The sequence below is a fragment of the Carassius gibelio genome, chromosome B3 (genome assembly GCF_023724105.1).
Source record: "Carassius gibelio isolate Cgi1373 ecotype wild population from Czech Republic chromosome B3, carGib1.2-hapl.c, whole genome shotgun sequence".
NCBI classification, from domain to species: domain Eukaryota; kingdom Metazoa; phylum Chordata; class Actinopteri; order Cypriniformes; family Cyprinidae; genus Carassius; species Carassius gibelio.
In genome coordinates this window covers 19,717,597-19,744,818 of record NC_068398.1, presented here as the reverse complement: position 1 = coordinate 19,744,818, position 27,222 = coordinate 19,717,597, and the positions used below count along the sequence as shown (strand labels likewise).

General features: G+C 37.8%; 3 protein-coding genes and 2 long non-coding RNA genes across 6 annotated transcripts; 3 read left to right on the top strand and 2 right to left on the bottom strand.

Moving 5' to 3' along the window:
- The first annotated feature begins 156 nt into the window (after positions 1-156).
- On the top strand, positions 157-10,669 carry prr14 (proline rich 14). 2 transcript variants are annotated; one of them, XM_052553112.1, is made up of 8 exons: positions 157-296; positions 1,874-2,010; positions 5,357-5,400; positions 5,491-8,019; positions 8,181-8,328; positions 8,420-8,529; positions 8,628-8,696; positions 9,333-10,669. In XM_052553112.1, the coding sequence occupies exons 2-8, from the start codon at positions 1,990-1,992 to the stop codon at positions 9,643-9,645; spliced, it is 3,234 nt and encodes a 1,077-aa protein (XP_052409072.1). In that variant the 5' UTR covers positions 157-296; positions 1,874-1,989; the 3' UTR covers positions 9,646-10,669. The 2 variants fall into 2 exon arrangements, with proteins under 2 accessions (XP_052409072.1, XP_052409074.1); XM_052553114.1 differs by lacking the exon at positions 1,874-2,010 and having other exon boundaries at positions 188-296.
- On the bottom strand, positions 10,442-12,820 carry LOC127953826 (uncharacterized). The gene is made up of 3 exons (XR_008153343.1): positions 12,496-12,820; positions 11,706-11,902; positions 10,442-11,270 (listed from the first exon to the last, which is right to left on the bottom strand). It is a non-coding gene; the product is annotated as an uncharacterized LOC127953826 (long non-coding RNA).
- Positions 12,821-14,588: 1,768 nt separating this feature from the next.
- rusf1 (RUS family member 1) lies at positions 14,589-18,182 on the top strand. The gene is given in 13 exon segments (XM_052553123.1): positions 14,589-14,737; positions 14,820-14,978; positions 15,067-15,144; positions 15,791-15,905; positions 15,989-16,034; positions 16,111-16,143; positions 16,242-16,347; positions 16,434-16,535; positions 16,680-16,750; positions 16,828-17,195; positions 17,342-17,482; positions 17,783-17,848; positions 17,941-18,182. Coding segments are annotated over 12 exon segments (1,371 nt in total). The 5' UTR covers positions 14,589-14,737; the 3' UTR covers positions 18,027-18,182.
- Positions 18,183-20,003: 1,821 nt separating this feature from the next.
- On the bottom strand, positions 20,004-20,921 carry zgc:113090 (uncharacterized protein LOC553741 homolog). The gene is given in 8 exon segments (XM_052550666.1): positions 20,004-20,029; positions 20,032-20,082; positions 20,085-20,137; positions 20,139-20,431; positions 20,434-20,514; positions 20,517-20,578; positions 20,581-20,639; positions 20,917-20,921. Coding segments are annotated over 8 exon segments (630 nt in total).
- A 1,186-nt stretch (positions 20,922-22,107) lies between these two features.
- LOC127953827 (uncharacterized) lies at positions 22,108-26,695 on the top strand. The gene is made up of 7 exons (XR_008153344.1): positions 22,108-22,169; positions 22,270-22,313; positions 22,628-22,758; positions 22,930-23,006; positions 23,747-23,850; positions 25,773-25,958; positions 26,444-26,695. It is a non-coding gene; the product is annotated as an uncharacterized LOC127953827 (long non-coding RNA).
- Positions 26,696-27,222: the final 527 nt, after the last annotated feature.

Sequence of the window (27,222 nt, the reverse complement as noted above, 5' to 3'; positions counted from 1 at the left end):
ATTGGTTGCGTTTCTCCCTCCTGAAACACAATTGGTCAGTGCGCTGGCGTTGAACAGTTCTAATTGGCTGAGATCGTAGAATTTACCCGATGGGCGGGCCATTCTCATGCTTGTCGAGCTTCTGATTGGCTCTTCGTCTTACCGGGAACACGCTCGCGCCGAATGAGATCATAGGTCTGAACAGTCAGTGCAATGGTGAACCTCGGGCGCAGTCCGGCGTGGAAATGTCACACAAACAACGCCTAAACGAGATGCTCACACAGCCTCACCGCACGTTTACCCTCAGACGATTTTAGGTTAGTGTGTATTTTAGTTCTATATTTTACATCTGTGTCTGAAGTTAAAGATAGTAAAACACCCTTTAAATGCTATTTATTTGACGTGTTTGTGCGTAGATAGCAGCATAGCCCAGCTAGCCGCAGTTTACGTCGACGACGTACACAAAACCACAGCAGTGTCTGGACACGTATCGTTACATGTCTCATAGAGCGACTGCTGGGCGACACAATTAATTACTGTAACTCCTGAAGAATCAGTCTGGGTTCATCTTTTGTGTTTTGAGAGATTAACCGTGTATCTGTTTGACTGCTGTTATTTGTTTTTCCGTTCAAGCGCATGTCTGAGATCTGAGACTGCCGTTGTTTGATCTCTTCTCGGTAGAGTAGTGCTGAATGTCGAGTCTGTTACACATTAAAACGACGAGAAAACGTGTAATACTTATGTTAAAACATCTAATTCTAATACTAAATTTGATCTCCAACCAAAATATTAGAAAACATATTCTGCCGGTTTTAAGCGCAGTGCTGACTGTTAGTGAGCTCAACGGTACGATCTGTGACAGTTCACAAGTTAATCATCCTTTTCTCCAATATTAATACATTCACTGACAACAGAACCGCGTTTAAACAAACACGGGCAATATTATAACCTCCCTGTAACGTACACCGCGTCCGTGTGGGAGAACTAATCAAAGGGTTTCGATTTCTTTATTATTATCATTATTTTTACGCGATTGAGTAACATTACTGTACTCACAGCGTTACATCTGTTAATACATAATCCAGCGGTCGGGAACGACAAGATTTGATAAGAGATATATAACTGTACACACACAAAAGCTCATGACAGTATTATGACAATACAGTTTCAGCACTACCTACTTCTCAAACAGGTACCAAACGGAAACTGATCAAGACGTTATTTAAAAATATTTATTTATGTTCAGAATCGGTCGTTATTTCTGCGCCTTCATGTCATTCCAAACCTGTCTGATATTATTTCATAAACCGAGATCTTTTGAGAAATGTCTTGTTGGGATACGTGGTGCTTAGGTTGCCACATTATTCTTCAAAATACTTTCTTTTATGTCCCTCTGAAGACAGTCATGCGGGTTTAGAGCGATATGAGAATTAAAATAATAATGACGCAGCTAAAATTTTTTGAGTCCCTTTATATAATCACTATCCCCCTAATTATTTGATCAAGGTTTGTGCTTTTGGTAGACTAGGAAATATTGAAGAGCCAGATGCTAAACTTGTTGTCAAATGGAAATTTATTATAGCTTTTTAACTTAAGTAAAAAAAAAAAAAAAAAAAAAGCTAATATGTTGATTAGTACCCTTATATAATATGACACTAAACTGTTTCTTATGCATACCTTGTAAGGCTGTAGCTTATTATTGCATGGGATATTATTGCCTGTTCCTAAAAGGGGAATCCAGTTTTATGTTGCAATTACTGCATGGAGGTTATTTATTAACTAATTTTCATATTTAAATTGCAAGCAAAAATTTTGCTTAAACTTTTCCTATCCTTTTGTTCATCCTTAGTAAATTCTAGTGAAGTGGATAACCAATGACCTGCTTGTTCCACAGTTGTGGTGTTTTAGAAATAAGGGCAACAAACAGAAAGTGGACTGCATCTCACGACTAGAAAAGAGACTCAACGATGAAGCTCAGTCACCACAGTCTCAACACTTGAGCTCATCATCATGAAAGACAAAAACAGCATGGTAATGTCATCCCTCAGCACCTTTCACTTTCCTTCTTGGTCACTGTAAACACAATTATCTGATTACTTCTTTATCAAGACCCAAGTCACAACTGTCGGAGCAGGCAACGGTTTTCTCAACTCTTATTCTGCTGCTGCCTTTTGGTTGAAGGTGTTGACATTGGACATGCATCAAGCTTATTTGTGTTGTAATGGTCATATTGGGAAAATCACCCAAAGATCATTGGTTGACTCATGTTCACTGGTGCAATCCAGTGGGAAATGCCCAAAGATGGGCCTCTGAAGCTCACAGTCTACAGGATTGGAATAATCTTCATATTGATCAGTCTGTTGATTTCTGTTATAGCCATACATCATATTTTTGAGTAAAAATGCTCGTCGTAATCGTGAGGTGTTACTGTTATAAGAGTCATATGATGGTGTCAGGGAGGGAAGACCGACACAGAGCAACTAACAGTGGCACACCTTTGTGAGCCATTCAGATGGAAACAAATGAAAAAGGGGAGAAAAGTATTGACCGTAAGTTTTAAAAGCAAAAAGGGAGGTTATGGGGTTTTCTAATCATTTAGTTCTGTCACTAGTCGACACACTGGTTCTGTGATCACATGACTCCAGTTACACTTGTTCTCTAAATCTCTGCATGGTGACAGGAGGAGGAAAATGTATTTTTCTCACGTAGTTTACCTGTAAGTCATTTGTTGTTTAATAATATAAACTTAATGTATTTTGAATTACACAAAAGCAAAAAGTTAACTTGGGTATGAGAAATGGGGGAGAAATCTATCTTCACAGTTAATTAATTAAGTATCAGATGACTTGTCTTTGTTCAAACTGAGTGCAACAGTTCAGTAAAAAAAAAAAAAAAAACTTGTTTTTATCCATGGTGAAATAGTGAACTCCTAGGTGTATACATTTGACTTTATTAAAAAAAAAACTATATATATTTCAATTCCTGGTGAATAATTATCGTAGCCCATGTCACAATACTACGGGCCATCAAGGAAAGGTGCTGAGGAGAACAGGGCCCAAAGTCCCACACATGCCACGCTTACCCTATTTGTTGTTATTGCTGGTGTTTTTTTTCTTTTGTTGTTGTTTTTTTGTTTTTGTTTTTTTTCCTCATTTATTGTTAAATTCGTGATAGACATATATGTATGTCAATTAGTGTTTGTTGGATTAAAAAAAAGTGTCATGCAGTGTGGAGCCCGCTCAGCCCAAGGCTTGGAAAGACTAGTTGAGTGATCTACTTCAACCACTAGCCGGCGCTGTCGTAAACAATCGACTACTCGAGCATGCTTTAACCATAATGGATGCACAGAGTTTGCAAGTATGTGATTTTTAGGATTATAATATTGTGTGTAGCTGTTACCTTCTATGACTTTGGCTTTCTGTGACTTGTCTATCTATGTTGCATGTAAAATGTCAAATATGTCATGTATTAATTAGGTGTGTGCCTGAAACCGAAAACCTTATCTGGAATGGCATGGATAATGGCTTCAAAAACGATTAACGGACGAGGAATAATTCAAATATTCGGCTGAGGCTGGCACATTCTGGTGTTTGCTAGATAACAGATGAGCAAGTGGATCAGTGCAATATTATACACAGACCTTAACCCACACAATTAGAGTGTGAAGTGAAAGATTGTAAACTTTATGATCGAAAAGAGCGCAAATCAAACACCGCATTGGTGTTGCCTCTCTGTGCATCTTTAAGAAATCAGAGCTTGGCAACAGTAATATCACCTATTATAATACATCATACACGTTATATTATTTTGTATATATTTAAAAGGCAATGATTTAACCTTAGGATACAAATAAATGAAATAAGCACAGTGCGCTCATCAATCAAACAGCCGCGTTACGACTCTCAAGTCTCTCAAAAACCAAACCAGTTCTCTCTCAAGAGTAGGCTAATGATCAGCTTAGATACAGATAGATTTTCTGCTTGGCCTACATGTTTGCAGCTTTATCTTTTGCTGGTTTGTGTGGCACATGCACATATTTGTTTAGTGAAGTTCACAAAAATACTGAGTTCTGCATAATAAAAATGTAAAGTTCAAAGTTCACATTTTCAAGTCTTGAAGATTTTGTCTTTTTTGTCACTAAATGTTTGTCAGGACATCTTTCTGCATGCATGAAAAATATTTTTTTAGAAATTATTAATTATTTTAGTTTAACACTGCACACTTGTTCAGTGATAACTATGAAAAAAAGTCATAACTGTCTTATCAAGTAACTGGATGATGTTCCGTCCTGGTTTTCTATGAATGCAGATACAAATCATTTTGTGATTGTTAAAGATACAAATAATGTCATAATTATAAAGTTTTGACAGTTTATATAATTGTTGCATTAGGCTATGAATTTATAAATGTTTATTGATAAGAACTATTGAAAAGACTTAATGTCTTTTAAATTACAGTAGCATGAACGTCGAGTATTTAAAAAAAAAAAAAAAAAAAAAGAGCAGAAATCAGTAGTTTGCAACCCCTAACATGTATGTTTAATTTCTTCCCACTTTCCCTTGTTTGAATAAATGTATGTATATCATCTAATATGTGAAGCATTAAAAAAACAAAGACGTAGTTCTGAACCAGCCGGAGGCAAGAAATCCAGGGCAAAGCTGCTAATATAAAAAAAAGGGGGACGAGAGAAAGAGAGAGAAAAAAAATACATTTAATCTTTAATAAGCATTTCATTAGGTTTGATATTAGTCAGTGTTGCTACCTCCTCCTAAGGCCCTTCCCCCAATCTTGTTTAGATATTGATGAAAGTGTATCGTGAGGATGGCTTCAGACAAACAAGGTTAGCTGATTTGTGATTGTTGGAAGTTTTTGAGACCTAACCAAGAGGGGTGTAATTCTAATGTGTTATTTTGAACGGGAGTTGACCGGTTTTCCATGGAGATGTACTATATTAGTAAGTTTTTCCAAGATGTAATATGAATGGTATTCCTTGATTTCCAGTTCATGAGGGTAGTTTTCTTGGTGATAGTTAGAGCCACTAGGAGTATTTGACTATTTGTATTGTTTAAATTGATTGTGGATATGTCATCTAATATACAGAGGGAGGGAGACAATGGCATGTGACTTCCCATAAGGTTGGACAGTGAGTCAGTAACGTTTTCCCAAAAAAATTTAATTGAGGTGCAGTGCCAAATGACATGAAAATAGGTGTCTGGGGTGTTTTGTGTACAATGTGAGCATGTTTTGAAGTTAAACACATTTTAAATCATTTCCCTCCAGTTAGATGACTTCTGGAAACTTTTTTTTTTTTAAACCAACTAATTCTTAAATACTTGCAAAATATTTGTTCATCCACTTTTTTTTTTTTTTTTTTCAGAAAAGCTCTGGAGTTGAAGCTGGGATGGAGGAGCAAATTTCAGAGTGAGTGATGCTGCATCAAACAAACAAATTAAGATCTGTAATGTTAGTCCGCAAACAAGCTTGAAATGTCTTTTTGTTTCTTGATTTTAGAGAAGAAAACCACAAGCTGGTATCACCCTGTGTGAGCTCACAGCCAGGAGATGGCAGTCCTGCAAAGGAGCAAAGCCACGGCCAAAAGCCAGCGGAGAGGGATTCCCCAGAGAGCCCTTCAGCAATAAAAAGATGGGAGTTTGGGCCGCTTCTACAGTCATTCAAATCCAAGATGGCTAGCTTTACTGAGATTGTCATGAGCCCTGTCCGGCTTTTTAAGCCCAGTGACTCTCTGTCCTTGAACGCACTTCCTAATCAGCATGAAAAGCTGATAGAGTCAAATGTTGAAAATTCAACGTGGTCTGAGGAAGCCGAGACTGACAAATATAGAAATGGATTGTTTCCAAAAAGGCCTTCTTCAGAAAAGGTGCAATGCAACACTGCTGTAAAACGCCACAGAGTTGCACAGAGACTGGATTTTTGTACAATTACGACAAGTAACAACCACAAGCCAGTATTGGATCATATTCAAATGCACAACGAGGCATCATCAAATGAAGAAAATCAGATAGACCGTCCTTCAAGCCAGTCACAAGCCGTCCTTCAGGATGGGACACGAGATGTCAGTCCTTGTAAAGCACAGAGCCCTTTCCTCAGAACTAAATCAAGTCCGTCCACAGACAAACTTTTGAATCCTGCCAGTCCCGTGAGTGTGTCCAGCCAGGCCAGTTTTGAGACGGATGGGCTGGTTGTTCTGCATCGTCTGTCAGGTGAGAGACAGACCCGTAGCACTGACACAGCCTGTGGACATAATCAGAAGTCCAACTTTTCAGAAGAGGAATCAAACCGGTTGAAACCCGTGTCTGACAGTAGCGTAAACAAACCTGATCCTGGAGTCTCCTCTTTTAGCACTTTCTCTGATTTTGATTTGAAAGATAAAGCCACAAGCACAGTTGGCGGGAAAGAATCTTTTTCACGTATGGCCACCAGGAAAAGCCCTAGAAAGAAATATATGTCAGGGTCGGCAGAACCCACCTCCACTGAACTGGCCACTTTTGTGACCAGATCAAAGCCTCTGGATCTGGAGATGAAGGAATCGGCGTCTGAAAACAGTATGGACTGGACAGTATCAGACGCTTCAAAGAGCATTTCTGTCAGAGAAGTGAGGCCAAAGAGAGGCAGAGAAGCTCCTCAGACAAAGAGAGACTTGCAGGCGAGGGGGAAATGTGATTTGCAGAATGCTAAAGAGGGAAGACCTACGAGGAATAATAAAGTAAAAAACAATGACATTGCATTGGAAATCAAACGGGTGGAAGAAACATTTGTTCAGGTTAGGAAAAAGAGGAAAGAGGTGTCTATAATGCAACCACTCCAAGACTCAAACGTGCCAAAAGATGACAAGATGACAAATAAAATGGGACGGGACAAGACAATTAGAGGTCAGTTGAGAAAAAATGTAAAATGTAGGACTTCACTGACCTCTAGCAATGAAGTTGATGCCACCGATACTACATCCTCTCAAGATGGTACTCAGAATGTCCTGATTGACAAGACCATGAATGGTTCATCAGAAGAGTTTGAGAAGTCCATTGAAACACGAAAAACAAGACGGCATCTTAAAAATACAGCCGATGCTTTGCAGAGGAGAAACATTCGTCCACTCAAGCACAGGTTTGAGGAACTTGGCGTGACTTCAGTGGTTGATCCAGCGGGACCAAGTCAGCCTTCAAAAAGAACACTACTGCGCAGCGAACAATCAGTTATTTCGGCTGAGGAGCAGGAGTCCTGTATTTCTGGACTGAAAGCAAGAAGAGAAATAAAGGCACTTCCGTCACCTGGTTCGACAGCTCCAGTGCATTCAGAAAGAAAACTAAGCAGACCCACAAAGAATTTAATCCGATCAAGAAGAAAAAATGGTTCGGTTGCAAAAAGGAGAGGTACTATTGGAGGTAACAGTGAAGCGGAGAGCCAAGAAAAGACGACGGAAGCCGTTCCAGTAGTATCGTTGTCAGGTAGCGGTCCCAGCCGCCTCCTGCGCAGCTACTCCTGCCCTGAAATCCCGTCCCTAGTATTCAGTGACTGTCATTTCCCCCGGTCCCACACGCATGACATCAGCACTACCTCACCCAGCAGAAAGAGCTCACCCGCTCCACTTCCCATCCACCTTCACTCTCCGTCCAAGCGCACTCGCCGGCACACCGTCTGCAGTGTGGAGATTGAGCGCGAAATTGCCCCTTTGTGTCTCCGTAAAGAGGTGTACCCTTCTAGTCGGGGTAGCCCTTTGTGCCCCTTCTCTCCTTATTCTCCCTCCACCTCCCTCACAGCCCTTGCCTCGTGTTTTTTGTCCAGTCCTTTAGCGTTCTTGTCTAAAGGCTCAAGCCAGGGGCGTAGTCATACTAGCGACACCAGCTCTGGCAGTGTTTCAGATGCCTTTAGTTTTGTCGCCTCTTCTTCGTCATCATCATCATCACCGTCCTCCTTCAGTCCCCTTTTTTCCTCCACCCTCACGTCCTGTCATGCTTTAACCGGCCCTTCCTCTGTCACTCCCAGCCCTGAGACACCTTCCACCTCTGTGTCATCACTCTGCAGGTAATTTAACAAATTCCCAGCCTTCCTACCTGAGTTCGCCTGCTTTTTGTTACCTGTTATCGTATAATCTATCATGTCGGTGAACTCATACGTTTTCCCATAAGAAGATGTTAATAAAGATGCAAGTCAGTTTTTGAAATCCTACTTTTTCTTTCCTCAAGTGCGTTTTCACAAAGCTCTTTGGAAGGAGACAGTCGGCTGCATCAGATGGAGTGTGAGGAGTCGATAGAGGAAGAGAGATCCAGCTTTGACCGTAAACTCTCTGCAGCCTTCTCGGAGGAGAAAGCACTATCAGACTCTGAAATCAAGGTGGAAGTTTTCTCGTAACTTTGGCTTCTGGACTAAAATGTGTAAAATGTTTCCTTAATCCTGATTGCATCCTTGCTCTCTGTGTAAACAGACAGAGATTAAAGATGGTCAGCGTGGAAAGGTGTCCTCGATTCGTATCCGTAAAAAGATTCCAAAGCCTCAGAATAATCTCACCCCTATGGGTCTTCCTAAAGTCATCAGGTGTGTATGCATAGAGAAGGTTTTAGGCTTGGTCATAACTATCTGTGTGTCTGTACTTCAGCACAGCAAAGATACATTTCTTGTTTTGTGTTTTACAGAGTAAAGAAGAAGGATTTCAGCTTGGAGGAAATCTACACAAACAAAAACTTCAGCAAACCTCCAGATGGGTGAGAGATTTTCCAAATGATTTGTTTTCTAATTAATGGAGTTACTCGCCCATTTATCAACTTAAAAATTGGTTACCTATATATTTGGTAATTATTATGATTTACTCATACTCATGTTGTTCTAAACCCATGGGACTTTGGTTAATCTTGGAAAAAGCTAACTAAGATAAATACATATATATGTGTATTTGTGAAAGTTTCGGTCACTCCACTGAAAGTTCAGATTAACCAAAACATCCAACCAGGTCAAAAAGACATAGTAAAACAAAACCATATGTGTTAATAAACTTATAAAGCATTCGTATCTCTTTACAAGTCTTTGATTGAATCAATTCATATGGATTAATATTATGACATCTTTGTGACCTTTTTGGATCTTCAGTTTTTGTTACCTGGACTTTCAGTTGAGGGACAGAAATCTCTGTGGTTTCATTAAAAATATCATGTTCTGTTTTTCAAGACTTTTGGGTTTGGAAAAACATGAAGGCGAGTAACTGATGAAGTGTTCATATTTAGCCAAACTATCCCTTTAAGACTTGAAGAGCATGCGATTATGTTTTTAGAGTTTAGTGGGCTGTTTTATTCTTTTCTCTTTTAAACTCTGATCAATGAAGCAAGTTTTGCAAACTCTTTCAGGCGTTTGGAAACCATATTTGAGGTGCCTCTTAACCGGCGTGACGGCTCTCAGGCTGTCGTTGGCCCAAAAAAGGTGAAGCGCTTTGTCGAATTCCCTGAACTGGGTGTTGCCAGGAAGCCCAAGAAACCTCTGGTCGGTGTAATATCTGGGGGCGGAGCCCAGAGGAGCGCTGGGATCTGTAGAACCAGACGAGGTGTCGAGGCCTCTTCCAGAATGGAGGATAGCCTCAACTTGCAGCAGCTGGAGTCCCTCCTTTGCTCCAAACTTGAGGAGTTAGACACCTGGATGGCACTCCAGCAGGTTGCGGCCTGAGGCAGAGGTCTTGGTTGTTTTGTACCAAACAATGGGATTTGTATGTATTATGTTCAAATTGACTGTAAATTCAACAAGACGACAATAAATAGACTTGCAGAGCTGTAAAATGTTTTATTACTGATGTACTGTAAAGAATACATCACATTCTTTATATATTTTGCAAGGTAATGGTGTTTATTTTGTAGATTTAACAAGAAACGGCTCCATTCTGTTTTGTCCTTTAATAACCATTCAAAGAAAGCACTTGTTTACATGAATCTGTGGCATCTGTTAAAGATATCTAGGATTCCTGCTCGCCACATCTCCGTATCAGAGAGTGTTTCATAAAGCTTTCCTCTTTTAAAACATTTAAGCTTTGGTTCAATTGAATGCCTTATTAATACACTCTCAGGAAGGCCTGTGGCTTTCATTATAAAGGAGACGCCACAAAGGACTTTGTAGTGTCAGCATTGAATACAGCGAGTTACCAGTGAGACAAAAGTTTGCATTGTTGATTTTTTGATTATGCTTGATGCTTCTCATCTCGACGCATAAAGGATTTAAAGGTTTCGGTGCATTCTGTGCTTTTACTCAGGGACTCTAACTATAGTCCATTCACTTCATTTAAGCTTCTGTTCATCTTTGATGTAGTGATTTCTAATACTGCTTGTGGTGTTTGAACACGTTGAATGGTTTGTGTGTAAACTTGTATAGAAGTCTGCGCTCTGTATTTCTAATAGAATACAATTGAACTGTGTTTTGTATTTCGGTGTTTTGTCGAGTTGTTTGTAAGAAGTTCACAATAAGCAGGTGCTTTTTGACTGTTACACATTTTATTACAAAGTCTGAGATACATGCAGTGTACAAAACATTAAAAGCACACGATATTAAACAATACAACTTATTTACAAGAACAGAATGTTAATAATGTAACCACATCTGGATCTCCACATTTGACTTGTCATGCTCTCTGTGAGTGTCTCAATGTTTTATTTCCAATTTAAGAGTATAAATAAAATCAGCTTGCTGAAGTGTAAAAGTTGCTTTTTGTTTGGACAGTGCTGATGTATTTTTATGCATGGCTCCATCTCATGCATGTAACAAATTCCTGAAAGTTACGGGGTTTTTTAATGGCAGTGATTTAAGTATGTTACTATTATAATCCAGTATGTTTTGCTACTACCAAAAGGCATCCAAATTATATTTAGTCCTTTTGTGCAAACTGATGAATCCTCTTTATGTTGTAGGTAGCAGGTTGTTGACCTTTGATCCAAACCGAGGACAAGCAAATTTTAAAACAATTTAAAATATGACCGTTAATGTCCAACCTATTGTCAATAAGTTACTTCTTGGATGGTCTGGATGCAGTGTCCAATGCAGGCACTGAAAGAGTCTGTTTCTGCACTCCTACAATTCATTTGCTTTCGTTGCTCACTGAACTGTAGAAAGCGTCTTCACTGTCAGTCTATGAAGGTTACAACATAGGACAGGAATCCCAGAAGCAATGGAAAGATGAGAATTAAAACCACCCAGGCTACAATGGAGCCGATTCCCCATTTACACGCCTTTTCTGAGTATTTCTTAAACATCTCTCGTGTTTCTGGACTGTCTTCATTTTTAAGTCTTTTTTTTGTCTCTCGAGCCTGAAAAAGGAAAAAAAAAATGAGGAAGGGTGTTAGATTTCCTTTTTTTTTTTTTTTTGATTCTTAGATAAAAGTGCATGCATACGTGTTCATCACTAACTGCCGTTAAGTTTCATTGTACTCTTGTTTCATTGTGTGTCAACAGTATCTGTTTCTGGCAACAGATCTCAGCTGAGTGTCTTTGAACACAGTATATGAGAACAAACTGAAACGGTTAATTATTCAATAAGATCATCACTCATGAAAATAGGCCTATCTTGTGTTTGTCTACACTCTTGAAACCTTTACTCAGACTTCATGGGTGGGTTACTAAACCAATTAAGTAAAAAAATAAGTTTAAATAGAGCTTAGTTGTACTTCTTACAATAGTAGTGCAGTAATACAATCAAACAGCACTGATATTTCAATAAAATCGTTCTAATAATCATTAGGTACCTTGACCGAGTACATGAGGGACATTATTCCGAAGCAGGAGATGCCACATATGATGCTGCAAATGGCCAGTTTCCGATGGTCCGTGTGCTCGGAGATGTCCTGACAGGTGATTCCGTGCGAGTCAGCCCCCGGCGCTGGCTGTGCAAGGAAGGCATTCTCCTCAACTTTCACTTCGTATAGTTTGACTTCGCACATCTCTGTTCAAAATAACAAAGTGTAAATATAATGGAGTCGGCATGGAAACAGTGGCACATTACTATATTTTGATGATCTTGTACTGCAATGGTTACAGTGTAGTTATAAGTTCTGTCTGAATCCAGTTTTAAACAACAAGCAGTGATTTATAGCAAGCTGGTTTAACTGGTTCCTGACAGTGATTTTCTCTTCTCAGTTTTAATAGGAGTAATAAAAAAAACAAAAAACATAACAAAAATAATAAATAAATAGTGACACTAAAAGTAAGAGGGGAAATAGGTGTATATTAGAACAGTTTAAAAGGATTTTTCTGAAGCATTTAAGATGAAGTGCTTTTCTATGATCTCTTATTGTGCTGGAGCTTGAAAAACAGGTATTGGCAGAGACAGTCATGGTATGATAGTAACTGGCAACAGTATTACAAAAGAATGTTGACAGAATTTCAGTTGCTAGTTTTGGCTAGACTGTCGTGATAAATCGAAATCTCAGCTGTGTAAAGTCAGCCTCCAAAAAGATAATCTTTCTGAAGGATAGCAGCAATGAAAAACATGCCAGTTGAAACACAGTTATTGAAAGTAAAGCTCTCAGTACTTACAGACCGGCCCAGACTTGATCTTGAGGGAAGAAGGGTCCCAGATTCCTCAGGTTGACCAGAGATCCAAAGCTTTGGTGTGTTTGCTTGAAGAGAAAGTGACTGGTGATCAGTACTCTGCTAATAACTCTTTCAGTTTATGTAGTGATAGAAGTTCAAGTGTCCTGTGTCACATGTCGCTGTCACAACTTGATTCGAGACCACTTCCCATACAAACTTCCTCTTGTTGTCAACTATGTACGAGAACTATGAAGTTCTGCCTTCAGCTCCAGTTTTGACCTTAGAGGAGGCAGAGAGTGAAAGAATTGTTTTGAATCAGCAGTGACCGAATGATACACCACACCTACACTTTTTGCTCCCTCCCACTGTCTTATTCACTCCCACTCAGCACGACATACTTCCTCTCACATTCTTTAGCTCTTACGCTCTCTGGTCTGTTTACCGTACATCGGTGTCCCTGTGAATCATGAGTTTTGGCTTCGTGTTGCTATTAATCATTCTCCCACACTGTTTCTTTCTCTTTCTATTTATGCGATCACAGAGTCACAAGGATCAGGTTCCTGAGGCCTCTGGCCCACAGGGCTGGTGTTTGGAAACAGAGACTGCATGTGTTTGATCTCTTAATTGGACAGAAATGTAGGACAGCTGCATGATTTACAGCCTTGACAGATTCAGTACTGTTTCTGGTCTACTTCCTTTGGTAAAAAAAACAAAACATCAAGCATGTGGATTATTTTATATGGAGTGGGGGGTCTAGGGGAACAGTAGACCAGACCTGAGGGGTAGATTTTTGTCTGCATTTTTCAGATGCCATGTTCAAGTCCAGGCATGAAGGTAAATCACTTGTCTTGTGTCCAAATATGGAGAAATTTGCTCACTTGTATGTTTTTTTTCTCATTCTTACTGACCCCACAGTCCCCAGAAATATCCGGTGGCCCAGTTGTTTGTGATTTACTTGATGAGAAAAGAAAGAAATAATAAATTGACTCAATTTTACTCACTTTGAAAAAAATAAAATAAATAATAATAACTGTATTAATTACAATTATTATTGTAAATACTTATTTACAAGATGGGGATCCAAGGTGTGGGGATGAATTTTCAATACTAAAGTAATAAAATCATATGTTTGTTGTTGTTTTAGCTCATTGAATTTGGAATGCTTATTTTGTCTTATTTTAAATCATTTTAGGTCATCTGACAAGTTTGCTGAGGCCCCTGGTCCAAGATAGAAATATATTGCTTTACATGATTGTTTTGAACTAATAAAAGTAAAGGTAATCCGTGTTGGGCAGTAACTAGTGACTAGGAACTTAGTTACTGTAATAGTACTACTTCTAGCAGTAATGAGCAGTGTATCAGAATATTACAGTTACCATTTTTAAAACAGCTTTAAAGCTTTTAAAGCCCTCTGATTTAAAATCCAACAATCAAATAATTCCTCATTTATTATCATGATTTTCATGACACGCACGTGGCATGTGGTGTCCCCAGTGCAGCAGAAAAAGCTTGGAATATGGAAAAGCTTACATTCAGCAGATATGATTCAGCAGAAATTGATTGCATTATATTGATTTTGTCAGGAAAAAAGATGATGATCTGAACACTATTGTGTAACTTGTGGCTTTACTTTACTCTGGCATTACATCCCACCCACATCTCTCTGATCAAACATTATATTACTATAATTAAAGATATTTTTGGAAAATGGAACTCTTTCTTACAAACTTGTGGGATTTGATTAAAAAAAAAATTATTGAAATATAATCCTACATGTGTAGAATGTGCAGAAATATGTTGTTAAATATTCTAGAAGCATTTTAAGTGGAAGATACACACGAACCAAGTAAAACAAATCAGTGTGTATGATGTAACCACACAAACAAGGAAATGAAGTAAAGTAATCAATAAAACTAGTAGCAGAGGATCTTCTCACACGTTTTGTATGTTTTTTATTGCGCCTACGTAAAATTCCACGAGCCAATCAGAAGCCGCGCCATGCCCATGACGCAGCGATTCAAACACGGAAGTATGAGGAGACGTGGGACGTGGATGAGGTGGGCGATTCCAGTCAGATCTACTGAAAACGGAAGCAGAAACTCCTTTACGTATGAGTAATTTACGAACTTACACAGTGTGGCAACATAAAGAAAACTCTACTGCATTCAAAAATATATTTTGTTATATAATGTGCATGAGGTGCAATGTGTGAGACTGCTGTTACAGTTGAGTGTGAAAATTCAAAGTAAAAGACCTGAAGTTATTGCTTTTGGTTTTTCATTTGGCTTTAAGTTTGTGTTTAATGCACGCGTGTTAACTGATGCTAGATGGCAGAGAAGGAGGACTGTGAAGGGGTGATAGCCACAGAGCGCTATGGCTCACAGGAGTCATGGAAATACATGCTGAAGGATGATGGGAGCATGAAGAGACAGAAGGATGCAGCGGACGGCAGACTGGCGGGAAATTCGATCTCTGGCGTGTTTAAAGTGCGTGACTGACACCTTCAGATCCCTCACACACACTCTCTGAGCCCTCACTAACTGCTCTCTCCTCTCCTCTCCTCTCCTCTCCCAGAGTGTGTTCCTGCCGCAGGGCTATCCCGAAAGTGTCAGTGAGGATTACCTACAGTATCAGCTCTGGGACACTGTGCAGGTACAAGTGACAGAGATCTGACAATCATGTAGTGCTCACGTTTATTTGATTTGGTTGTTTGGGAAAAAATCATTAGCCAAACATGAAACTTTTTGGTATAAAATAATAATATTAACCCTTTATAATGACAGAAACAGAAGAAATGCCCCAGAATTAATTGTTTGATAATACTTAATACTAAAAGTACTTAATAAAAGTACTTTATTTTATGTATTTATTTCTTTTTTTTACCTTGAAATAGCAAAAAGCTTGGGGTTGGTAAGATGGAAAATGTCTCTGACATTCACCAGGTCTGCATTTATTTGATCAAAAACATAGTAATAATTAAGAAATATTCTTAAATAATGTTTTCTATTTGAATATATTTTCAAAGGTAATTAATTATCTTAAAGTTTCACATGATTTTTTCAGAAGTCATTCTTATATGCTGATTTGGTGTTCAGGAAAGATATATTATCATTATCAATGTTAAAACAGTTGTGCTGCTTAATATATTTGTGCAAAAATGGCTTTGCTGTCAATTTTGATCAATTTAATTAATCTTTAAAAGTAATAGTTTATTCATTTAAAAAAATCTTACTGACCCCATTGAGATAGATAGATAGATAGTTTTGTATTAATATAGCACCGTCTTCTGTTTTCCAAGGCATTTTCCAGCTCTCTGTCTGGCACGCTTGCCACTCAGGCTTCACTGAAGGGTGTTGGTGTTGGAAATCAAGAAGCAACAGTTGCAGCAGCTACAATAACGTGGCTGCTGAGGGGTAAGTGCACAAATGACTTATGTTCATTTTTGAATGCATGCTTTTCTAACCATTTTCCCCCACTCTTTTTTTTTTTTTTTCAGATGGAACTGGGATGCTGGGAAGAATAGTTTTTGCTTGGCTCAAAGGGTAATATTTGACCAGCCACTCAGATTGTAAAGATGTTTCGTTTTATTTAATACTTAATTGTGACCTTGTATTTCAGGAACAAGTTAGATTCTGAAGCCAAAAAATGGAGGTACGGTACACCAATGACTTTAAAAAGTGTACTCAAACTAAAACACTGATGTAATACTTTTCATAAATATTTTACATAATCATGTCTTGTCTTTTCAGGCTCTTCGCTGACATTCTCAATGACGTGGCAATGTTCATTGAGATTGCAGCTCCTCATTTCCCTCCATTTTTCACTCTAATCGTCTGCATTGCTGGGATATTTAAGGTAAAACATTAACTACATCTTCCTCTAAACCTTAAATCAGCTTGACAGTAAATATCTAGACATATTCCTTATTACTGTAATTCCAGTCCATTGTAGGAGTCGCTGGTGGAGCAACAAGAGCTGCCTTAACTGTCCATCAGGCTCGCAGAAACAACATGGCTGATATCTCCGCCAAAGATGGGAGCCAGGTTTTTATTCACTTTCTCTCATATACTTCATAATAGCTTTCCTTTCTTGATTTTCCCAGCAAAATTCCCTCTTAATGTAGGTCAAAATGTGTCAGTGGTTTCATGTATCAGTGTGTCATTTCTCTTCTTTCTTGTCCTAACAAGGAAACCCTGGTGAACCTGGCAGGACTGCTGGTCAGCCTGGCACTCATCCCGCTTGTGACAGATAACCCCTTGTGAGTCACACCCAGATATGTGAGCCACGATCTACATCAAGTGTGTAGCAGATACTGATTTGTGCTCTTTTATTCAGGTTGACGTTCATCCTGTTCTTCCTGTTCACTGTCCTCCACCTGTTTGCCAATTACAAAGCGGTTCGTTCTGTGGTTATGGAAACGCTCAACGAGGCTCGCTTGTCCATAGTCCTGCATCAGTACCTGCTTGATGGTCAACTGCTCAGTCCAGTGGAGGCCAATCAGAAGGAGCCCGTCTTCTTGTGTATGGCCCTTAAACCCAATCTTCTTCAATTAATAGGATTCATTATGATCCTATTACTCATAAAAATACTCATAAAAAACAGTATTGACTGTTAAAATGATGTCTTATTGATTTTAAGGCCAGGAGAACTGCAGCTGGCATTGAAGAACAACAGCAAACCGTATCTCATTGGAATCAAAAATGGTACGAAAACCTCCCAAATTCTGCTATACAGTGTAAACAGAGGTCAGACGTAATAACATGATCTGAAATGGCATTAGGGAATTTATGCTTAACTGTGCCAGAACAGCAATGACAGATTTATTGGATGCATTTGTTTTTGTCCCCAGGTACTGTGTGTGTGTGTGTGGGAAGCGATGCTTCTGTGCGTGATGAAATCATGGCAGCGTGTCAGGCCTTGTGTCTCCGTGCTGTGCTGCTGGATGATTCCTCTCTGAGCGGTGCGCTCAAGCAGCTCTCAAACACTAAGGGTAAGCACTCGTTCCGTTGTGATCTTCAGGTCATGTTTATCTTTAGATGCATAGTACTGGTTACGCTTGCTGATCAAGGGATGGTAGCTTCATTTCTTTAAGTCAGGTTAGACACCAAATTAAAATAAATGCAGATGAAAGCAAGGCTGACATATTGTCGATATGTTGTTAAATCTATTGAATACAATATTCAATCTATTGAATGTCCTGTACTTCTGTTCTTCACAGCTTCGTTTTAATTTCTTTCAAAAATGAAATCTGGTACCACCCTAAGGTCTCTGACACTGTTTTATTTTCCAGACCCATGGGAGTTAGTATCACAGAGTCATAAGATGATTAATCACATTTTCCAGACATTCCTAAAAGGTAAATGTGTAATGCATGTTGCAATAAAATTTTGCATAGACAGACAAAAAAAAAATGTTTTTGTTATCCTTTCTTTTGTTGATGTTTATCAGAACTGGATCAAGCAAAGTGGCAAACAGACCGGACACTGCTGGACTGGAATGAGTGGCGTGTGGAATGGAGCAAAAAGAGAAGCTGAAGCAAATTTCGAAAGAAATAGCAGCTGGATGTTTTGGTTTTGACTGATATTCACTTTGAAACATCTGTCAGTTTTAAAAGATTTGAAGTGCTGAAAGAGTGCAGATTTCCGCAAGTGTCTTAAATACACCATACAAATAAAAACAAAGAGGAGCGAGTCATGTATTCTGTGCATTCCTATAGTCAACGGTGGGGCCTGATTCTAGAGGGTTATCCTACTGTTTAAAATGTTGCTGTCAGTAAAGTTTTTTTTTTTTTTAAAGAACTATTCAGTAAGGTTTTATGAAATTCATAAAGCAAGACAGTAAATATATTAACAATGTTTAAACAGATTTCTATTGTAAATAAATGCTGCTCTCTTGATCTTTCTTCAAAGAATCCTGAAAAAATTCAACAGCGATGAGAAGTTTCTTAAGTGATTTCTGAAGGATCGTGGGACACTGACGACTGGAGTGATGGCTGCTGAAAATACGGCTTTGCCATCACAGGGATAAATTACATTTAGATTATATTTAAACAGAAAACTGTAATTGTAATAATTTCACACTATTAGGGTACTTTTTTTACTGTATTTTTTTTTATCAAACTTTGAAACAGTAGTGTATGTTTGTTTTTGTACACATTTTAATACAAAAAAACAAACAAAACAACAAAAATGCCACACAAATTAATTAAAAAAACACTGCTGTAAATACAAACAACATTGAAAACAAGAATCCACTGGAGTTCTGCACTTTGATAAATGAGAATTTTACCACATATCATGTATTCTCATTAGAAACATTTATGATATTTATTGATTATTTTTCTATACAATTTGATGGAAACAGTTGACAACATACTACATTAAAAGTGGGGGAACAAACAGGCCTTATGGGCTGAGCAACTATAGTAACCTTTGAGATATGAATATTCAATGATTTTGTTGAACAATCCAAAACAACATGCTAAAATAAATGCTGAGAATTTAAAGCTCACAGTCCTGTTCCATAATGAACCTACTCAAGTGTCTTCTGAGAATCTCTGTTCGGTTGAATCTTCGTCTACAGAGCCAACTGTATATGGCCTTTCTCCTGTATGAATGCACTCGTCCTTATTCAGATCGGCTGAACCTGAACTTGCAGCACTTGTAATCGAAAGGTCTCTCGTGTGAATGGCACATGACGTGTGGTTCGAGGCTGGAGGGTGTTGTGAAGGTCTTGCTGCACACGTGGCAGCTGTGCAGACTCTCACTGACGCTGTGAACACCCCCCGTCTGGACCATATTCTCCACCCATGACCTAAGAATGTGTTTGGAAGCAGAACTGAGTAAATTACTAGGTTGGTTACAGTGGACAATGCTGTTGGAAAAGGACGAGACAGGCAGCTGGTTGTGTTGATTTGCTGGAGGATGTCTGTCTCAATGTCTGTCTCTTCTGTACCACAACATCCCAGAGGCTCTGGTTTAGATTCCTCTTTGACTTGAAAAAATTGACTTGAAAGTTTGTATTTTTTTTGTCTGTCGGATTTGGTCCAAATTTAGCCCAAAAATAGAATTCTGCGTGACTTCCACGTGCTGTAATGTGCGCGCGCGCGGAACTGGAGCGGAGGACGTCACCATGGAAACGAGGCGGCAGCCCAACCGTCAAGCAGCTGATCGCTGACACTCAATGTGGTTTCACTTTTTTTTAGGTAAGTTTAGTCTATTAAATTACACAAATAGTACATTAAAATGTTCCTGACACTTTATTTCATGTAAATTGTACGCTTTCGTTTAATATTTACTTTATAGAAATGGTTTAGCGTCGTCAGAAAAAGTCCGTTAGCATCTCAAAGGTAAGGCTAACTACAAGAGGTAACGATAGACATGGGCTCTTATTTATTAAGTTTGGGCTTTTAATGTCATCTTGTGTGTAGATGCTCTCTCTCTCTCTGTCTCTCTCTCTCTCCATATATATCAATCAACAACATGCTAAAATAAATGCTGAGAATTTAAAGCTCATAGTCCTGTTCCATAATGAACCTACTCAAGTGTCTTCTGAGAATCTCTGTTCGGTTGAATCTTCGTCTACAGAGCCAACTGTATATGGCCTTTCTCCTGTATGAATGCACTCGTCCTTATTCAGATCGGCTGAACCTGAACTTGCAGCACTTGTAATCGAAAGGTCTCTCGTGTGAATGGCACATGACGTGTGGTTCGAGGCTGGAGGGTGTTGTGAAGGTCTTGCTGCACACGTGGCAGCTGTGCAGACTCTCACTGACGCTGTGAACACCCCCCGTCTGGACCATATTCTCCACCCATGACCTAAGAATGTGTTTGGAAGCAGAACTGAGTAAATTACTAGGTTGGTTACAGTGGACAATGCTGTTGGAAAAGGACGAGACAGGCAGCTGGTTGTGTTGATTTGCTGGAGGATGTCTGTCTCAATGTCTGTCTCTTCTGTACCACAACATCCCAGAGGCTCTGGTTTAGATTCCTCTTTGATTCTGTTCGAGCCCAGTGTCTCAGTGTCGCTGGACTCTCTCTGCTGTCAGCGTTTGGGATTCTTCTTGGAGGGCTACTCTTTACCCTGGGAGGGGTCTCTGCTTCTTCAAAGAATAGTCACAGGTCCCTTGCGGAGTATGATGCCTGTGTCTAAAGTCATTTAATCTAAAACCAGCTTCATGTGAACAGTATTGTCACTCAAACATTCTAGCTGCTCTGTCTGCTTGCTCATAAATGAGATCTTCCTCTAAATGAGGCTTCTCTATGTACAAAGAGACTTTTTTTTTTTTTACAAAAAAATTACTATTAAAATAAAGCTATGCAAACACTTGCATTTTTACAGTAATATAAGTGTGTCTCATCAGGTAATGAAGTTTTACTTACACTTGTGGTCTTCATCCTAACTTGGGCCAAACACAGGAAATACGTCATATAAGTAGTCAAGGGTTCAAGTCACTGATCTATATATGTTCTATTATAGATTAGTAAACCATCGCTGTTTTTTTTTACAACTACACCTCTGGTTCTATATTATAGATCAGTGGTTCAAGTGCAAAGACCACAAGTGTGAGACATGATTATGATCATGTCTTTTCTAGTGTCAGTGTTGTGGAAACGGATGTTGGTAACGTACTTCGTTCACTGCTTCCTGTGTAACACTGCCAATGGCTCTTTTACGGTCTATGAGTTTATCCCGTCTCAAATAAAACAATGAACTGTAACCTATTGGTTTATGGTGTTTTATCACTTGATTAACCACTCGAAGAGGAACGGTCGACCACAGCCTCAAGTGTTTTTTTTTTTTTTTTTTGAAAAAAAAAAAAAAAAATGTTAATAATAAATAAAGAATAAACAAAATAAACAAAGTCATAGATGTTTGGAACTAACGTTACACGCTGAGACCGTTAATCTTCAAGTTTAAATTTTACTAAAAACAGCCCCTGCTGAAAAAAACAATAGAAACCATATTGGAAACCAAACAGAATTTGTAATGGTTTTAATGGTTCTTATTGGAATTCTAATGGTTTTAATGGACACTGTAATGGTCTCTGTGGGTCTCTATTGGTAATTTGCTTTCTTCTATTGGTGGCGTGTATTGTCTATTGGATACCATTAAGGACCAATAGAACACCTTTAGAAACTTCTAGTGGTATCTACTGGACACCAGTAGAAACCATTATGACTCCAATAAATTGAGTGGTTTCTTTGGAAAACTGTAATGGTCTTAGTGGGTAGGCTACTGCTGAAAAAAAATTAACACACAAACAATAGAAACCATTACAAAATTTGTAATGGTTTTAATGGTTATAATGGGAATTATGTTGGTTGTAATGGTCACAGTAATGGTCCCTGTGGGTCTCTATTGGTAAATTGCTTTCTTCTATTGGTGGCATGTATTGTCTTGGATTGCCACCATACGTCATTTGGAAAGGTTATTTTTAATTTTTAAATCAACTCTACTCGTCATGGCCTTCAAAATTGACTTGAAAGTTTGTATTTTTTTTGTCTGTCGGATTTGGTCCAAATTTAGCCCAAAAATAGAATTCTGCGTGACTTCCACGTGCTGTAATGTGCGCGCGCGCGGAACTGGAGCGGAGGACGTCACCATGGAAACGAGGCGGCAGCCCAACCGTCAAGCAGCTGATCGCTGACACTCAATGTGGTTTCACTTTTTTTTAGGTAAGTTTAGTCTATTAAATTACACAAATAGTACATTAAAATGTTCCTGACACTTTATTTCATGTAAATTGTACGCTTTCGTTTAATATTTACTTTATAGAAATGGTTTAGCGTCGTCAGAAAAAGTCCGTTAGCATCTCAAAGGTAAGGCTAACTACAAGAGGTAACGATAGACATGGGCTCTTATTTATTAAGTTTGGGCTTTTAATGTCATCTTGTGTGTAGATGCTCTCTCTCTCTCTGTCTCTCTCTCTCTCCATATATATCAATGGATGAATGGAAGTAACTTAACCGAATTAATTTAACCCTAAAAGTATGCACTGTTTAATCCTAAAATGTGCACTAACGTAACCGGATAACGTTACATCACTTACATAGAGCGTGAAAATGGACAAAAACCTTCAGGTTTTGATCTTTCATGGTAAACACATAAATACAAACTTGTTCTGTGATTTCAGAAGTGCCAGAAAAAAAACATCTATGACACAGGAGAAGTTCCTGATTTTAACATTTCTGAAGGGAGCTTCTGACAGAGAGGATGAAAACATACACATTTTGATGTCCACGCTGTAGGAGCATTACTACATAAGTAAAACTAAAATATATATATATATTTATTGTAAATGATTATATAAATGATATATTCTGTGAATTATTATTTTTCTTTTTCTGCATTTCACCTCTGCTATAGTTTATGCCTTATGCCTGGCATTGTATAATAAATATTGTTGTCTCTGTGACAGTATGCGTATGTTCCTAGGTTCTTCCATGCTGATGGCTGTGCTCTAGTCATATCTCCTGTCGAAGAACATTTTTAGACCTTATGAACCATGAATAGTAAGCAATTCGTCAAACATACACCATTCAAAAATGTAAGGGTCAGATTTGTCATGTATTTCAAAGACATCTTTTATGCTCACCACTGCTGCATTTATTTGATTAAAATACAGTTAAATTGTGAAATTACCATTTTTTAATAACTATTTTCTATTTAAGTTTGTTTTAATAAGTGATCAAAGCTGAATTTTCAGCATCAGTCTCCAGTGTCACACAATCCTTCAGAAATCATGCTTTGTGAAAACAAGAATAAAATTGTACAAAATATTCATATAAAGCAGTTATTTGAAAATTTACTAATATTTCACAACATTACCATTTTTATTTATGATCAAATAAATGCAGTTTTCTTAGTTTACATGAGACTTATTCCAGAAACATAAAAAAATCTCTATCTCCAAGCTACACACTCTCACACCAAAGTGACTGTTAAAAATCATTCAAACTTTGTGTCAGTACATCATAAATAGGAAAAGGCATCAGATCACCGTCTGTGATTTGTTGTTTCGTGCCGCATCCAGTGTAGAGAGCATCACTGATTATAAAAGGCTCTGTTGTATTTTGTTGTGCTGTCCAGTGACGACACAGTGTTAGAACTCTTGTTAAATATCATTACATATGATGTATGCATGATGCCATTCAGCACTGATAGATCTTTTCTATTTCAGAGACTGAAAATCATTGATAAAGCACAAGGTTACTGTAACATATTTAAACAATCTTGTCTTCTCTTTTTTCAGAGTTTAGCTCCAACCCCAGTTAAGCAGACCTGAGCAGCTGATCAAGGATCAGCAGAAACTCTGCAGAACGGTGGTCCTTCAGCCCAGGACTGGACACCAGTGTTGTAAGTCATTCTGTCTCTTTATAGTGCATGTTCAGGACATATTGCAGGAGATCTCAACATTGTCTCTTAAGGTCCACTTACATGCAGAGTTTTGCTCCAACCTGCAGTGCACTTGAACACATTAATCGAGGTCTAACTATTAGTGTTGTCACAGTACCAATTTCAGTACCAAAGCAAAACACAAAAACATGCTAATTATTATTATTTTTTAATTATTATTATTAGCCGCACTTATGCTAACAATTAACTACTCTAATAACAGTGTTCATTTCAATCCGACATTCAAATTACAGTTATATATATATCCTGATAAATACAGGTGCTGGTCATATAATTAAAATATCATCAAAAAGTTGATTTCACTAATTCCATTCAAAAAGTGAAACTTGTATATTATATTCATTCATTACACACAGACTGATATATTCCAAATCTTTATTTCTTTTAATTTTGATGTCTATAACTGACAACTAAGGAAAATCCCAAATTCAGTATCCCAGAAAATTTCAATGTTGTGAAAAGGTTCAATATTGAAGAGACCTGGTGCCACACTCTAATCAGCTAATTAACTCAAAACACCTGCAAAGACTTTAAATGGTCTCTCAGTCTAGTTCTGTAGGCTACAGAATCATGGGGAAGACTGCTGACCTGACAGTTGTCCAAAAGACGACCATTGACACTTTGCACAAGGAGGGGAAGACACAAAAGGTCATTGCTAAAGAGGCTGGCTGTTCACAGAGCTCTGTGTCCAAGCACATTAATAGAGAGGAGAAGGGAAGGAAAAGATGTAGTAGAAAATAAGTGTAGAAGCAATAGGGATAACTGCACCCTGGAGAGGATTGTGAAACAAAACCCATTCAAAAATGTGGGGGAGATTCACAAAGAGTGGACTGCAGCTGGAGTCAGTGCTTCAAGAACCACTACACACAGACGTATGCAAGACATGGGTTTCAGCTTCGCATTCCTTGTGTCAAGACACTCTTGAACAACAGACAGAACCAGAAGTGTCTCGCTTCAGAAAGGACTGTACTGCTGCTGAGTAGTGATATGCCAGACCCAAGAGTGCAGAAGAGCTGAAGGCCACTATCAGAGCAACCTGGGCTCTCATAACACCTGAGCAGTGCCACAGACTGATCGACTCCATGCCACGCCACATTGCTGCAGTAATTCAGGCAAAAGGAGCCTCAACTAAGTATTGAGTGCTGTACATGCTCATACTTTTCATGTTCATACTTTTCAGTTGGCCAAGATTTCTAAAAATCCTTTCTTTGCTTTGGTCTTAAGTTATATTCTAATTTTCTAAGATAATGAATTTGGGATTTTCCTTAGTTGTCAGATATAAATAAATATATCAGTCTGTGTGTAATGAATGAATATAATATACAAGTTTCACTTTTTGAATTGAAATTATGATATTCTAATTATATGACCAGCACCTGTATACATAGAATGACTAATTGAACTGCTTTTATAGTTTTAATAATTAATTTATTTGTAATGAATAAAGGGATTTTACATTTGATTATTTGTTTTTCTTACTTGAATGCTTTTGTTCGGATGTAAAATAAAAAAGTGAATTATTATTAAGAAAAGAACTGCAGGAAAAGATGCAATGTTGCTCAGTGATTTTGGTTTGGAACCTTTAGAAAATAGAAAAGAGTTGACTTTGCCAACTCTTTCAACTTCAAACGTGTGTAGCTCAGTCATTTTTTTTATATATATACAGTCATACATCATTTTTTCAAGGACTTTTTAATGAGAAAAAAAACCTCTACTGATTTTTGCTCATTGTGACTAACTTTGCCAGCACAGGTCACATATGCTACTTAATTTCCACTTGAGAGTGGTCAGATTTAAAGTCTGAGATTAGTCCATCAGTTCTTGAATTTCAATTTTTGTTTATGTGTGTGTGTTCAAAACAGGAGTGTCTGTCTCAGAAGCTGAAGAAAAAAGGCCACACCTTATAGGAAATAAACGCCCCCTAAGTGTACGGAAATACCTGGCTGAGGAGATCAGTGACACGAACCAGATAAAACTGTCAGTGGTAAGTGTTTACATATCCATATCCGAATGGAATTGCTACAACCTCTTATCTAATATGACTCGAAGTGAATAGAGACTATGTACCATAAAAAGTAGACAATGTAATTATTCAAGCCTATTTGTGAAACTGGACCACAAAACCAGTTACAAGGGTAATTGTTTTTATTTTATTTTTTAGATTTTTATTTCAATAATAATACTAAATAAGTTTTCCATTGATGTATGGTTTGTTAGGAGGACAATATTTGTCTGAGATACAACTATTTGAAAATCTGGAATCTGATGGTGCTAAAAAATCTAAATATTGTGAAAAATATTTCAAATCCAAAGCAAAGCATTTTATTAATAAAAAATTAAGTTGATACATTTATGGTAGGGAATTTACAAAATATATTCATGGAACATTATCTTTTTTTAAATCCTAATGATTTTAGGCATGAAAGAAAAATCAGTAACTTTTTTGAGACTGCCATTTAAATATATGTATGGATAATCTCACATACTGGTAATGTGGTACATTGTCCTAATGAATTGTCCCTTTTTTTTTCAGGTCTGAGACAGCTACAAGCCACAAAAACAGTTCATAGTTCCTGCATTTCTATTAATGCATTAATGAATAACAATAATTAAAATAAAATGTAATGTCAAGGTTTTGTGTTAATTCCAGCTATGTTGAGTATTCTGTGAATAATTTTGATTTTATGTGCATATTCTTAATTCTTTGCAAAACAACCTGAACTGTTTGCTATTGAAAGGTTGGTATGAAGTTTAAATAAATAAAAAAATTATATTCTTGACAAAACCTGTGTACAGTTTGTATTAATAATTTAAATTATTTACTTATAATAATTAATGGCCTAATTACCAGCTATCAGTTAAACATTCAAATCAGAACCAATATAAAACTGCAACGAAAACTATTAAATATATGCAAATAAAGACCAGTACAAACTTGCAATGGAACCATCACAACCATTACAAAACTGACGGAAACCATTAAATTTGTTTTAATAAAGACCAATACAAACTTGTAATGGAACCATCAGAACCAATACAAAACTGTGATGGAAACCATTATGTGCAAATCGTGACCAATACAAACTTGTATTGGAAACCAATACAAACCAATAAATCCTAATGGAATATGCCCAAAACACACTATGTAATGGAAACCATTTGGTAATGGTTAATTGCTGATGGTTTGTAATGGTTTTGTAATTGAAACCATTAGAACTTCTGTAATGGTTTCTATTGTTTTTTTCAGCAGGGAGTATAAATTATGCCTCAAATGACTAACTTTAATCAATGACTATAACCAAAGAAACAGCG

Excerpts from the sequence above, each read along its gene's own strand:
- prr14 (XM_052553112.1), top strand. The coding sequence starts at position 1,990 with ATGAAAGACAAAAACAGCATG. Across the intron at positions 8,020-8,180 it reads TCTGTGTCATCACTCTGCAG|TGCGTTTTCACAAAGCTCTT; the intron begins GTAATTTAACAA and ends TCTTTCCTCAAG. Across the intron at positions 8,530-8,627 it reads GGTCTTCCTAAAGTCATCAG|AGTAAAGAAGAAGGATTTCA; the intron begins GTGTGTATGCAT and ends TGTGTTTTACAG.